This window comes from Schistocerca serialis, chromosome 9, assembly GCF_023864345.2.
Source record: "Schistocerca serialis cubense isolate TAMUIC-IGC-003099 chromosome 9, iqSchSeri2.2, whole genome shotgun sequence".
Lineage (NCBI taxonomy): Eukaryota > Metazoa > Arthropoda > Insecta > Orthoptera > Acrididae > Schistocerca > Schistocerca serialis.
This window is the reverse complement of record NC_064646.1, coordinates 390061797-390075778: the sequence shown is the minus strand read 5'-3', so window position 1 is coordinate 390075778 and position 13982 is coordinate 390061797. Positions and strand designations below refer to the sequence as shown.

The 13982-nt window shown below is 43.7% G+C and overlaps 1 protein-coding gene across 1 annotated transcript in view; it reads left to right on the top strand.

Moving 5' to 3' along the window:
- Window positions 1-13982, top strand: part of LOC126419638 (protein O-mannosyl-transferase TMTC2-like) — a 188849-nt gene that overhangs the window by 114443 nt on the left and 60424 nt on the right. Inside the window, exons 8-9 of the mRNA XM_050086826.1 lie at window positions 1098-1183; window positions 7069-7325. Of these exons, the coding sequence (XP_049942783.1) occupies window positions 1098-1183; window positions 7069-7325 (343 nt within the window). The remainder of the gene's footprint in view (window positions 1-1097; window positions 1184-7068; window positions 7326-13982) is intronic.

Sequence of the window (13982 nt, the reverse complement as noted above, 5' to 3'; positions counted from 1 at the left end):
TATCAGTGACATAGTCTTCGCATCGCAGTAAGTTTACTCACTGTGTGTTCCAGACGTAAGCCAGTTAGAGTCTGCAAAGTTATACTATTTTTTATTGAGAGAAGCTTTTCCTTTCTTTTTGCGCGACCGCTACGGTCGCAGGTTCGAATCCTGCCTCGGGCATCGATGTGTGTCATGTCCTTAGGTTATTTAGGTTTAAGTAGTTCTTAGTACTAGGGGACTGATGACCTCAGCAGTTAAGTCCCATAGTGCTCAGAGCCTTTCTTTTTAAATCACTTTTCCTCAGGTCGTAATGAATCCTTATTTTTGACTACCTGTGTCTTATTATCGCTTATGAAGCATCTCCTCGTGGAAGATACAGCACTTTGTTTTCGAATTGTTTCATTGCATTAGATATTTGTGGCACTCTTAGTAATATGGTATGTATTGAGTTCGGTGATATATAAACCGTGTGGTGACACTATCACATTTCTGACGATTATGAGCGTTAGTGTTTTATGGCAAGCATACAGCTTATAAACTTTTAAGGAGGTTCATTCTTCACCTGAGTGGATATTAGGATTTTCGTAGATGTTATAGTCGGTTGTTACGACTGAGAAATGGTGCATTCTGTAGAAGAATATATAAACTATTTGATAGTAAACCTTGTTTCACATTACAATCCTATTTCATCATCCGCATCTTGCTCAGTAAATTTTAATCCTAGCATGAATATTTTAGTTACGCATAACGTTTAGCCGTTTCTTTCTGTGCTCTTTTAAGTTCTGCTGCACACATCAAACCCGTCTGGGAGAACTGATGCTGAACCGACAGACTTACTATATAGTAATTAATTAATAATAATCGCAAAACCCAACTAGCTTATTCAGTACCTTTGTGAGATACATATTCTGTCTTAGCACTAATAAATTATAGAGTGAATTGCTGGTAGCATTAGCAGTACGATGGGGCTAACACTCTGGAAATGTCCTGTGTGGTGTGGTTTGTCACTGGAGCTGCGAAGACTCCGACGTAATCCAGGTTTATACACAGTGTCTATCCCCTAGCTTCTCTCTACTTCCGGCCATTACTTTCCCCTTTGTTTACCTGTGTTGCAGGGGCAACCTACTGCAGGCTAGAGGCCGCCCGGAGGAGGCAGAGCGCAGCTACCGGCTCGCCATCCACTACCGGCCCTCTCTCGCAGGTACGGCGACACTCCTAGAAGTACACGAAGCGATTCCCGACTGGCCAAGTATTGCCGGCAAGCAAACAGCAGACCGGGCCGGGGTAGCACCTTCGTAATCTTCAAGACTTAAAGAGTCAAATACTCCGAAGCGCCAAAGAGACTGGTATAGGCATGCATATTCAAACACAGAGATATGTAAGTAGATAGAATACAGCGCTGCCTACATAAGACGGCAAGTGCCTGGTGCAGTTGTTAGCTCCATTACCGCTTCTAGAATGCCAGCTTACCAAGATGTAAGTGAATTTGAACGTGGTGTCATAGTCAGCACACGAGCGATGTGACTCACCACCTCCGAAGTAGCGATGAAGCGGGAATTTTTCCGTACGACAATTTCAGGAATGTACCGCGAACATCATGAATTCGGTAAAACATCAAACCTCCGACATCGCTGCTGCAGGAAAAAGATCCTGCAACAACGGGACAAACGGTGACTGAAGAGAATGGTTGAATGTGGCAGAAGTGCAGCCCTTTTGCAAATTGCTGCATATTTCAGTGATGGGCCATCAACAAGTGTCAGCGTGCGAACCATTCAACGAAACATCGATGATATGGGCTTTCGAAGCCGAAGGTACAATGTTGTACCCTCGATGACCGCAATACACAAAGCTTTAAGCCTCGCCTGGGCCCGTCGACACCGACGTTGGACTGTTGATGACTGGACACATATTACCTGGTCAGACAAGTCTTGTTTCAAATTGTATCGAGCGGATGGACGTGTACGGGTATGGAGGCTTTGCAATGGTGTGGGGCATATGCAGCTGGAGTGATATGGGACCCCTGATACGACTCTAACGGGTCACAGGTACGTAAGTATCCAGTCTGATCACCTGTATCCATTCATGTCCACTGTGTGTTCCGACTGACTTGGGCAACTACAGTACGACAATGCGACACCCCACATGTCCAGAATTGCTGCACTCTTCTGAGTTTATACTCTTCATCTGGCAAACAGATGCCCCAGACACAAACATTATTGAGCATATCTGGAATGCCTTGCAACGTGCTGTTCAGAAGAGATCTCCACCCCTCGGAAGCTTACGGATTTATGGACAGTACTGCAGGATTTATGGTGTCAGTTCCCTCCAGCACTACTTGAGACATAAGTCGAGTGCATGCCACGTCGTGTTTCGGCACTTATGCGTGCTAAGGGGAGGGGGGGGGGCTCCTGGGTCCTACACGATATTCGGCATGTGTACCAGTTTCTCTGGCTGTCCAGTGTACTTTGTGAAATGGTTTGTCTAAAACTAAGAAATAAAATAAATATAAGAAACATTTCGTACGACTTTGAATTATATTCGAAATCATCTACAGCAAATTAGGTGTGTCTAACGTTTCTGTAAGCTATTTTATTTCTTGCATCTGAAAAAATCATTTCATAGAATTACTGACCGTTACGTTTTTAGTTTTTTCCTAAGTTTAGAGTTTTGTTTATATATAAAGCATGAAGCATAACATATTTAAGTATCGGTATGTATTCTATTATTATTAAAGCTATATACGTCAAGAGAAAGCAAAGAAGTTTCAATATAATCTGTAGTTTGATTTTTATTTTTTTTTTCTTCAACATTAAAGAATGAATTTCACAATCTCTACATCAGTGCCCATTTTAAGATGAAAAAAGGTAGTTCTTGGAGAGATTAACTTTTTGAAACTTCATTTACATAGCTACCAGCACATTAATTTTTGCTTGATTACCCAGATTCCTTTCATGCAGCGATTATATACATTGCGTTGTTTCTACGTACAAATGATGTAGTACACACACATTTTCTCTCCTCCACCACTTGCTAGCAATGGAAACCTGCTACCTGACAAGTGAAATGTCGGTTATGATATTCTGCTACGGTTTAGCAAATGGACGTAGCCTGCGATCCCGTGCCCTCTATTTGAAAAGTATCTACAGCGTCCATAATCCGAAAGCAACCTGGCGGTGGGTGGCGGAGGGTACGTTGAGTACTTTTGTCAGTTCTCCCTTCCATTCAAGTCTCGTATTGTTCGTAGAAAGAAAGATTGTCGGTATGCCTCTGTGTGGGCTCTAATCTCTCTGGTTTTATCCTCATGGTCTCCTCGCGAGATATACGTAGGAGGGAGCAATATACTGCTTGACTCCTCGGTGCAGGTATGTTCTCTAAACTTCAACAGAAGCACGTTCCGAGCTACTGAGCAGATCGGCAGATTTTTTTCAGCATCTGAGAGTCACAGATATTATTGCACCTCGGAAGACTGACAGTAGAAGACCCCGCACAGTCTGCACGCCTGATATGGAAGAGCGTTTGCTACGTTCAGTGGGAGAACCCATGTACGATTAGCAGCACCTGAAGGCGTGTCTGCCGGCCGGAGTGGCCGTGCGGTTCTGGGCTCTACAGTCTGGAACCGAGCTACCGCTACGGTCGCAGGTTCGGATATTGCCTCGGGCATGGATGTGTGTGATGTCCTTAGGTTAGTTAGGTTTAATTACTTCTAAGTTCTAAGCGACTGATGACCTCAGAAGTTAAGTCGCATAGTGCTCAGAGCCATTTGAAGAAGGCGTGTCTCACTCTCTTATCTCTTAGCTTCATATCTTGTTGTGGGTTTAGTGCACGCCTTCAGTCGTGTCTCAGTACAGAAGGTTCTAGTATTTTCACCCACAGAGCGTAACCATAGCTAGCCACCGATGTAAAACCTCGTTACGACAGCCGTCGCCTCCTGCTGCAAGAGGAGGAACTGACATGCCATGCGCTCCACGCCTCTCATACGGTTTTAGACCAACCAGGCGGTAAGTAATCATTATTCCGTGCTGTATAAAGTGCTCAGTATCTTATCATATCGCTACGCATACAGCGACACTACTGCGTTTCCAGACTGTCTGGCTTTCGCTAATGGTATACTTCCAGTGTCCAGCTTACGACAGTTCCTGATCTATTTGCAGTTTACGTATACTTTACATACGACAAAAAAATCTGTTCGGCTCTGCTACCAGATTCTGAGACAGAGTTTCACTGCGGAAACTTTTACAGACATCTCGCAAAGATGCGCACACTACATTTGGAACTTGGCTAAAACATTGCCAATCGTAGAGAGCGTATGTTCTTCTAAGTAGGGCATATTGTTTTCTTTGTAAGCAATAGTATGCTATCTTGTTTTTCGGGCCATGTGAATCTGTTCTGCATCTTATTGATTTAATTGGTATAAATCTCTCACTTGCCGTGGACACTATTTCATTGAATTTAACACATTCAACACCGCTACCTTTCCCCTTTGATATCTTAAGTGAACTGGCGATTTTATATCAAATTTAAAGTATAATTACTCAACAGTCTAGTTCCTTAGAGGCCAAAATCTAGCATCATTTCAAACCCCACACTTCATAGATTATGAGATATGCGTGCATACACATATGTTCTCATTAGTACTGGTGTATTAACGTTGCCAAAAGCATGGAAGAACTTCCTCCTGGAAAAGGTCTTACACTTTCTCATAAAGATTTCAAGTATAAATTAAAACAAATAGTAACTTCACAAGTTCATATTAATTTTATAACAAAAATTGAGTACATGTAATTTACGCATAATTTACTTCCAAGTATTAGTCTTCAAAAGATTGTGGCAGACAAAGTTCAACATCGCAGTAATGTTAATACTATTTGCTTCTTTTCCTCATCCGCCTGCCAGTCTCTTTCTTTCCTTAGTCAGAGCAAACTTCACAGTAGTGTGAGACATTCACATTGTTGACAGTTTGTGGCACCTTTCCTATAAAATGGCGACCAAAATTTCTATCTAGCCTAGTGTTTCGGGTTGGTTCCAATGATCGAATATCTGCTCCTGCAGCTACCAAGTCCATTCCAACTTTATTTATAAATTCCGCTAGAGATATCTTCTGCTTGATGGTATTCATGTACAAAATAAATCAATCACGACAGATATTAGGAAAACGCGAAAGAAGAGTTTCTCCAGTACTTGATTGCTTTTCTTGTGAATGGGTAGTAGCTATGAAGCTAATTGACATAGCCTATATAGTCTTGTTATGTCATACCTTCTGACAATAACTGTATTTTTTATTCTCATAAAACCTCCTTTTGAACATACAGAAAGTTCTTTGCTAGTTGCGTGATGTTTTGTGGAGTGGCAATATACATTACATTTCACCTCCTCAAAAAGAAAAAAAAAACCTGTTCAGTCTAACTGTCTTTTTTGAAGCTTGTTGGTAAGTGATGCACCCTTTGTGTTCTTCGTGTTGGTTCCGTCGGCTAGTATCTGATTTTACTAAGAGGGTGAGTCAAATGAACACCTTAAATCTGTAATAACATATCGAAATTTCGCGCCGTTATCCTGTAAGTTGGTAAGCGTGCTACAAACAGCGTGCAGAATGGCCTGTAGGTGGCAGCATAGTGCAGATGCACACATACCGTCGCAGTATTAGAATAAAGATGACCGCCCCACTTGCGACTTGCACCAGGGAAGAACAGCGTTCTGTTATTCGGTTTTTGCGTAGTGAAGGTGTGAAACCTATTGAAATTCATCGACGAATGAAGGTTCAGTACGGTGACGCATGTTCGTCACAGCAACAAGTCTACGAATGGAGTAGGAAGTTCGCAAATGGTGTGACTTCAGTGGAAGATGCTCCTTGTCCAGGTCACAACGAGTTGTGACTCCACAGAACATTGCAGCAGTTGAAGCCATAGTAAAGGAAAACCGCCGAGTGACACTGAATGACATTGTAGCATGTTTACAGATTAGTCATGGATCAGCACACCACACTGTGCATGATGTGCTCCAGTTTCACGAAGTGTCTGCAAGATGGGTGCCACGGCAGCTGACTCCTGAAATGAGAGAACGACGTGTTGATGCTTGTGAAGAACTTCTTCGACGCTTTGAACGAGAAGGTGGTGGCTTCCTTGCAAGAAACGTTACTGAGGACGAAACCTGGGTTCACTTCCTCCAACCGGAAATGGGAGAGCGAGCAAGGAATGGCGCCATTCCTCATCACCAAAACCAAAGAAGTTTCGAACAGAACCATCAGCAGGGAAGGTTTTGCTGACTCTCTTTTGGGACGAAAAAGGCGTCATTTTGGAGCATTACATGCCTAGAGGGACCACTGTCACCAGTGCATCATACACAGATCTCCTAAACAATCATCTGCGGCCTGCAATAAAATCAAAGCGGATTCCTGTCAGCAGGTGTCCTTTTGCAACTTGACAATGCAAGGCCCCACACTGCCCATACAACAGTTGCAACAATCACAGACCGGCATTTTGAGTGTCTTCCTCACCCACCATACTCACCAGACCTTTTCCATATGTTTGGGCCACTCAAAGACGCAATAGGAGGAAAGAAGTTCTGCTCTGGTGAAGAGGTACACCACGCGGTGCATGAGTGGTTATGGGGATTACCAAAAGAATTTTGTCCTAAAGAAGTTTATGCTCATTGTAAGCGCTGGAGGACTAGCATTGAGCGTGGGGCAGATTGTGTTGAAAGGTGTCTTTGTACCACTTCTGCACAATAAATAATATTTAAAAAAATATTTAAAGTTTTCATTTGACTCACATTCGTATAACATTTTCAATGAAGGCAAAATTGTAAATCGACTCCTGCTGCATCGAGTGGATAAAATATGAACTCCTACGGCTATTCTACAGCTGGCAGTCGTGGAGCATGTGGGAATCATATTTCAACAAATGGAAAAGTTATGCCCATATGGGATAAGGGCACCATCCACATGGCTGATATGTGGTCGTCAGTATGGCATACGTGCATATAGGTGTATATGTTACGCCACATTTTATCAAAGAATCAGTAGTTAGCATATTCATACATATAGGGTTTTTCAGTGAGCAGGTGTGAGACTGTAACCTGTTGGTGTGACAGCGGCGTACGTGTCGCTGGGGCAGCTGCTGGAGGCACGGGGTCGGCTGCGGGAGGCGTCGCAGGTGTACGAGGACGGCACACAGCTGGACGGCGAGCGGCTGCGGGACCCGGCGGCGCACCTGCAGGCCACCCTCAGGGCGCTGCTGAGGCTGGCCCGGCTGCGGGCCCAGCAGGGCGACTGGCAGGCGGCGGCCGACAGCTGCAGGCAGGCGCTGCTCAGGCACCGCGCTGCCCAGCTGCAGGGGCTGCTGACACAGGTAATGGCGCAGCAGGGTGCTGACCACTTAGTAAACAAGTGCTGCTCAGGCACCGCGCTGCCCAGCTGCAGGGGCTGTTGACACAGGTAATGGCGCGGCAGGGTGCTGACCACTTAGTAAACAAGTGCTGCTCAGGCACCGCGCTGCCCAGCTGCAGGGGCTGTTGACACAGGTAATGGCGCAGCAGGGTGCTGACCACTTAGTAAACAAGTGCTGCTCAGGCACCGCGCTGCCCAGCTGCAGGGGCTGTTGACACAGGTAATGGCGCAGCAGGGAGCTGACCACATAGTAAACAAGTGCTGCTCAGGCACCACACCACGTAGGTACAGGAGCTGCCAACACAGGTAATAATGCGGCAGAGAGCCCACCACTTACTAAACAGGCAAAGGAGCTGCCGGCACAGGTAATGGCGCAGCAGGAAGCTGACCGCTTAGTAAACAGGTGCAGCTCAGACACCACACAGAAGTTGCCGAAACAGGTAATGGCCCAGCAGGTAGCAGACTACTTCATAACCAGGAGTCAATCAGGCCCCAGGCCACCCAGTTGCAGGTGCTGCCAACAAAGGTAATGGTACTGCAGGGAGTTTAACACTTAGTAACCAAAAAATTTCTTGGTCACCCAGCAACCCAGCGCAGGACTTGCCCAGGCAGGGTGGTAACTACTCAGTAAACAGGTTATGCTCAGGTGTCTGACCACTCATGTGAAGGGGTCTCCCTGCACAATTAATGACTGAGCAAGGAACTGACCACTTAGTAAATAAGTTGTGGCAAATTTGATCTCAAGTAACACTTCATAATTTTTTGTGAATGATATAGAGTACATGGGCGCAGTTGCACTAAGAATTTGTTATTGACCCAAGTCAAATGCCAGACAAAAGGTATGCATACAGTATCTCCTCACAATCGCTATTTGCTGTAGCTAACAAGCCCTGAAATATTTCAAGTTTCTGGCAGTGAAGGATCAGAGTAGAGAGGGTGTGACGCCACTTGACTGCTAAATTTTCAACTCACGTAGAACATACAGCTTTTCCAAGGAACAACCTACTCACAATTAATTCACATAAGGAATAAAAGTCAAATAAAAAGAAATTGCCCAGTATTAGATTTCAAATGCATTAATCACAATTAATTCTGTCATATCCAAACTACAAATTAGAAGATCACTGCTTCCACATCATACTTTGCATATTATGATATTCTCTTGCACAGACTGTGCATCTCATTGTTCCTTGATTAATCTAAATCCACTTACACTACTGGCCATTAAAATTGCTACACCAAGAAGAAATGCAGTTGATAAACGGGTATTGATTGGACAAACATATTATACTAGAATTGACATGTGATGACACTTTCACGCAATTTGGGTGCATATAGATCCGGAGGAATCAGTACCTAGAACAACCACCTCTGGCCATAATAACTGCCTTGATACACCTGGGCATTGAGTCAAACAGAGCTTGGATGGCGTGTACAGGTACAGCTGCACATGCAGCTTCAACACGATACCTCAGTTCATCAAGATTAGTGACTAGTGTATTGTGACGAGCCAGTTGCTCGGTCACCATTGACCAGACATTCTCAATTTGTGAGAGATCTGTAGAATGTGCTGGCCAGGGCAGCTGTCGAACATTTTCAGTATCCAGAAATGCCCGTACAGGACCTGCAACATGCGATCGTGCATTATCCTGCTGAAATGTAGGGTTTCGCACGGATCGAATGAAGGGTAGAGCCACGGATCGTAACACATCTGAAATGCAGCGTCCACTGTTCAGAATGCCGTCAATGCGAACAAGAGGTGACCGAGACGTATAACCAATGGCACCCAATACCATCACGCCGGGTGATACTCCAGTATGCCAATGACGCATACACCATTCCAATGTGCGTTCACCGCGATGTCGCCAAACATGGATGCGACCATCATGATGCTGTAAACAGAACCTGGATTCATCCGCAAAAATGGCGTTTTGCCATTCGTGCACCCAGGTTCGTCGGTGAGTACAGTATTGCAGGCGCTCCTGTCTGTGATGCAGCGTCAAGGGTAACCGCAGCCATGGTCTCCGAGCTGATAGTCCATGCTGCTGCAAACGTCGTCGAACTGTTCGAGCAGATGGTTGTTGTCTTTCAAACGTCCCCATCTGTTGACTCAGGGATCGAGATGTGGCTGCACGATCCGTTACAACCATGCAGAAAAGATGCCTGTCATCTCGACTGCTAGTGATACGAGGCCATTGGGATCCAGCACGGTGTTCCGTATTATGCTCCAGAGCCCACCGATTCCCTATTCTGCTAACAGTCATTGGATCTCGACCAACGCGAGCACCAATGTCGCGATACGATAAACCGCAATCGCGATAGGCTGCAATCCGACCATTATCAAATTCGGAAACCTGTTGGTACGCATTTCTCCTCCTTACACGAGGCATCACAACAACGTTTCACCAGGCAACGCCGGTCAACTGCTGTTTGTGTATGAGAAATCGGTTGGAAACTTTCCTCATGTCAGCACGTTGTAGGTGTCGCCACCGGCGCCAACTTTGTGTGAATGCTCTGAAAAGCCAATCATTTGCATATCACAGCATCTTCTTCCTGTCGGTTAAATCTCGCATCTGTAGCACGTCATCTTCGTGGTATAGCAATTTTAATGGCCAGTAGTATACAGTCAGCATAATGTATGTATCTGATGTGACGCATATGCATTTCTATTATGAAGTTCAGTACTGGACCGAGTTATAATAATATAATGTATTTCATTTCTTGAGAAAATAAAATCAGGTGATCCTTTTTAGATGACAGAGAGTACACTGCCATAGCGCGATACTATAGGTCTGTCATCTGCGTTGATGACAGGATGACTCAAGCAAGTGACAGAATTCCACAACATTTTAATATATATTAGGACAGATAAAAAATAATATCAGTGAACTGTTGACCACTCAATATTAATAATATACAAACGTCTTGATAATTAGATCATATGCTTATTGATTAAAATAAAAATGGGCTCCAGAGGCAATCCATTACAATGTGCTGCTCAGGCGTGGGGGTCGTGAAATCTCAGGGGCTGCCTATGTATGTAAATACTCAACAGGGAAATGACTACTTAGTAAACAGACAAATTGCACCTTAAAACAGACAGGTAATGTCAGAGGCGATCCAATCGCTCAGTACAACGCTAGCACTACAAGAACTTTGGTGTCTGAATGCCGGTAGGCACGTATACTTGCGTAACATGAATAGCAAGGTGCATACAAAGTACATCAGGTGTCTAATTGCTAACTTGTCAAATGTTCATAGTTCAGATTGTAATATCTCTGCCAGTGGCATTCAAAAAAACTTACAGCTGCTTGGAAGTCACTAATATTCCGAACAGAAATTGCAATAAATAAAAACTGACACTCTAAATGACAGCTGTATGTGGAATCGACCATATTTAATCGAAATAACGAGCTGTTTGCTTAATGAGAAGGCAGCCTGCAGGCACTGCGCAGGCACAATGTAGGGGCTGTCCAAAGAGATAACGGCTCTGTGGGAAACTAGTCAATTAATAAAGAGACTGCTGACACTGCTGCCAATGAACCTGGTCGAGGCACTGCTCATGCAGGTAGTATTTCACTACCTGGTTAGCAAGTTGCTGCCAGGCGTTACTTACACGCTAGGCTGTTGCAGTACTGTTCACCACCAATGAACGAACTCCTCAGTAGGCAGCTTACAACTGAGAAAGCAGGTTGCCAGCATGGAACTGATAGTATGTAACTATGGAAAGGGGTTCCCCATATGGGTAGCGCCTGAACAGGAACTGGTCACTTAGTAAGCAGATTGTTGGCACTGTTGCTCAGAGAGAAAGCCACTGAGCTGTAGCGGCTGCCAGCTCAATTAAGGCCTCATCAGCAGAGAAATTTTTCTCTGCAACCAGACTACCTGAAAGCAATGCTTGTGCACCACGCCACTGTGGCATAGGTGCTGCCCACGCTGGTAACGTCTAAACAGGGACATGGTAAACAGTAAACGTTTACCGATTATGAAACAGGGTATCAGCTGTCGATGTGCATGTTCCAGGTCACCTACCTGAGTAATGCCTCAATAGGGTGCTTGCTGTTCAGTAACAGCATGAGCTGCTCCAAAACTGTCGTTGTGATGACCAAGCTGGCAACACCACAAAAGGGAGCAGGTCACTTAGTGTACATGATGTCTGTAGGCACGAGGCAGCCATCAAATCCTTCATGCCATTGTTGCTGCTCATCCAAGTATGGCCGTTGTAGCACAGGGGCTGCCCAAGCTGGTAACGCATCAGCAGTGAGGCTGCTGATCATTAAAAATTTATTTCTGCAGAATAGAAATGTGAAAATTAATTTGGCCTGCAATTTCGCCTCAAAAGACGAGTTTAACTACATGTAACAGTTGTTAATTCTGAGAGAACTTTTAGAATGCACAGTGATACAATGAAAACGCCAAACTGATAGTATTGATGCTGTCTGTTAGAGTATTCAGCTGTGATACCTATAACCGCACATACCCTGATTCAAAAAAACACTAGCAATAGTTATATCAAACTGGGCATTTTTCTATGGAACCCCAGTTCGGAAACGCATAGTATACGTGCTGATAGGCATCGTATTTTGGAAATGATGGCTTCAGGTTTGTGCAGTTTGTGTTTGGGACCCTGATTAGCCATAAGTCTAAAGTGGCCACACAGATTGTGCCTGTGAAAAGCCACTGTGTTCGTGAGGATGATAAAGTAGCCATTTTCAAGCCAGAATTAATGTTTAACTTAGATATGTTGAAATGTTTGTATTTATAATTTCCTTAATAATCCAACAAGAGCGTAACACCGGCTCTACATTACAACACGACATTAAGATGCTGTATTGAAACCAGGCTGCATTCTGTACATCCGAAGTTTAGTGACAGACATAAGTAATGAGAAAACTATAGCTATGCAATCAGTATTTCAGCTGCTCCTAAATTCCTGTGATAAAGTACTCGTCTGGTGTCATACGAATACTACACACTACAGTCTTCGTAGTACCCCAGGAAAAATTACATGGGCGTCCATAGAAATTTGTTCGAGTGGTGGAAAGTTTCTGAGGTTGCCTTATTTTAATAACTAATTATATGAGTTTAAAAACTAAAAATAAACTGCAAGCAGTCTTGATTTTGCTAACTGATCAAGACTGCTTCCAGTTTGTTTATAATAATTGCAGGTCCCTGCTTTCCTATATAAGAACTACGTTCTTTAAAATGTTTAAAAACTAAATTTGATACGAAATATACCAAACGTATTGAATGTCACAGGTCTCTCTCATTATATTCTGAGACTCACCCAGACAGCCACTCATGTTAGCTCGATATTTCCGAGATTCTACCGAGCGTGGTCGCGCAGTGGTTAGCACACTGGACTCGCATTCGGTAGGACGACGGTTAAAATACGCGTCCTGCCATCCTGATTTAGGTTTTCCGTGATTTTCGTAAATCGCTTAAGGCAAATCCTGGCATGATTCCTTCGAAAGGGCACAGCCGCTTCCTTAATGTGAGCTTCTGCTCCGGCTCTAATGACCTCGTTATCGATGGGACGTTAAACGCTAAACTCCTCCTCCTCCACCTTTCGGAGATTCGCGGATACCTGACGGCACCGGATCGAATACAACTGGTGGATTAACAACAAGACTGGGTCTGGTTTTTAGTCGATTTCCCTCTGGATTAATTTGGTATCTAAAAGGTGAAAATATTTCATTAATGTATGCAAAGCATCTCTTCGTTTATCACCAATAAGGAAACAGATACCGTCTTTTTGATTTAACAACATAACATTATGTCCCTCATCGCCGGACGGTATGGCCGTGGGGTTCTAGGCGCTTCAGTCTGGAACCGCGTGACCGTTACGGTCGCAGGTTCGAATCCTGCCTCGGGCATGGATGTGTGTGATGTCCTTAGGTTTGTTAGGTTTAAGTAGTTCTAAGTTCTAGGGAACTGATGACCACAGATGTTAAGTCCCATAGTGCTCAGAGCCATTTGAACCATTTGTCCCTCATCTTCTTGTGTTATCAGTATGAATATAGATTCCTACTTTTGGATTTAACAATACAAAATTGTATCCTCATATGATGAAATATTATGCTTACGATGAGAGGGAAAGTAAAGATAGAAATATTCAGGAAAGGTATTTTTGTTCAAATATTAATAATGCTAGTTTGATCCTGAGAACTGAAAATCTGAAATATAAAAGAATCCAACAACATAAGAGAGTCATGTTGGTTACTAAAAAAATAACTATCAGAAAGCTTGCGAACGATATTCGAACTTTGATACCAGGTAGTATTCTCCGTTTGTTTACGGTACTTCACGTCAGATAATGGTAATGGACTTATTGAGTTATTTTCATGCCTTCTATTCTTCAGAGTTAGATGACATAAAGTAAACTGAATGACATCGGTTTTCCAAGCTCAGCCGATCATTCTAAGAGATTCAGAAAGCAACCACAAAATTTCCGATGAAACCGATACTTTGACTGAACTAAGGTGTCCTCATCTTTCCAGCTTCAACATTTTTATGGCGACATGACCACTGGGCTGCTGATTTCCTAATTCTTTTCCACCTTGAAATTTCTACTTTTCTTCCTTTCGTAGCTTTGAAAATTGTATTCTGTATTTTATAC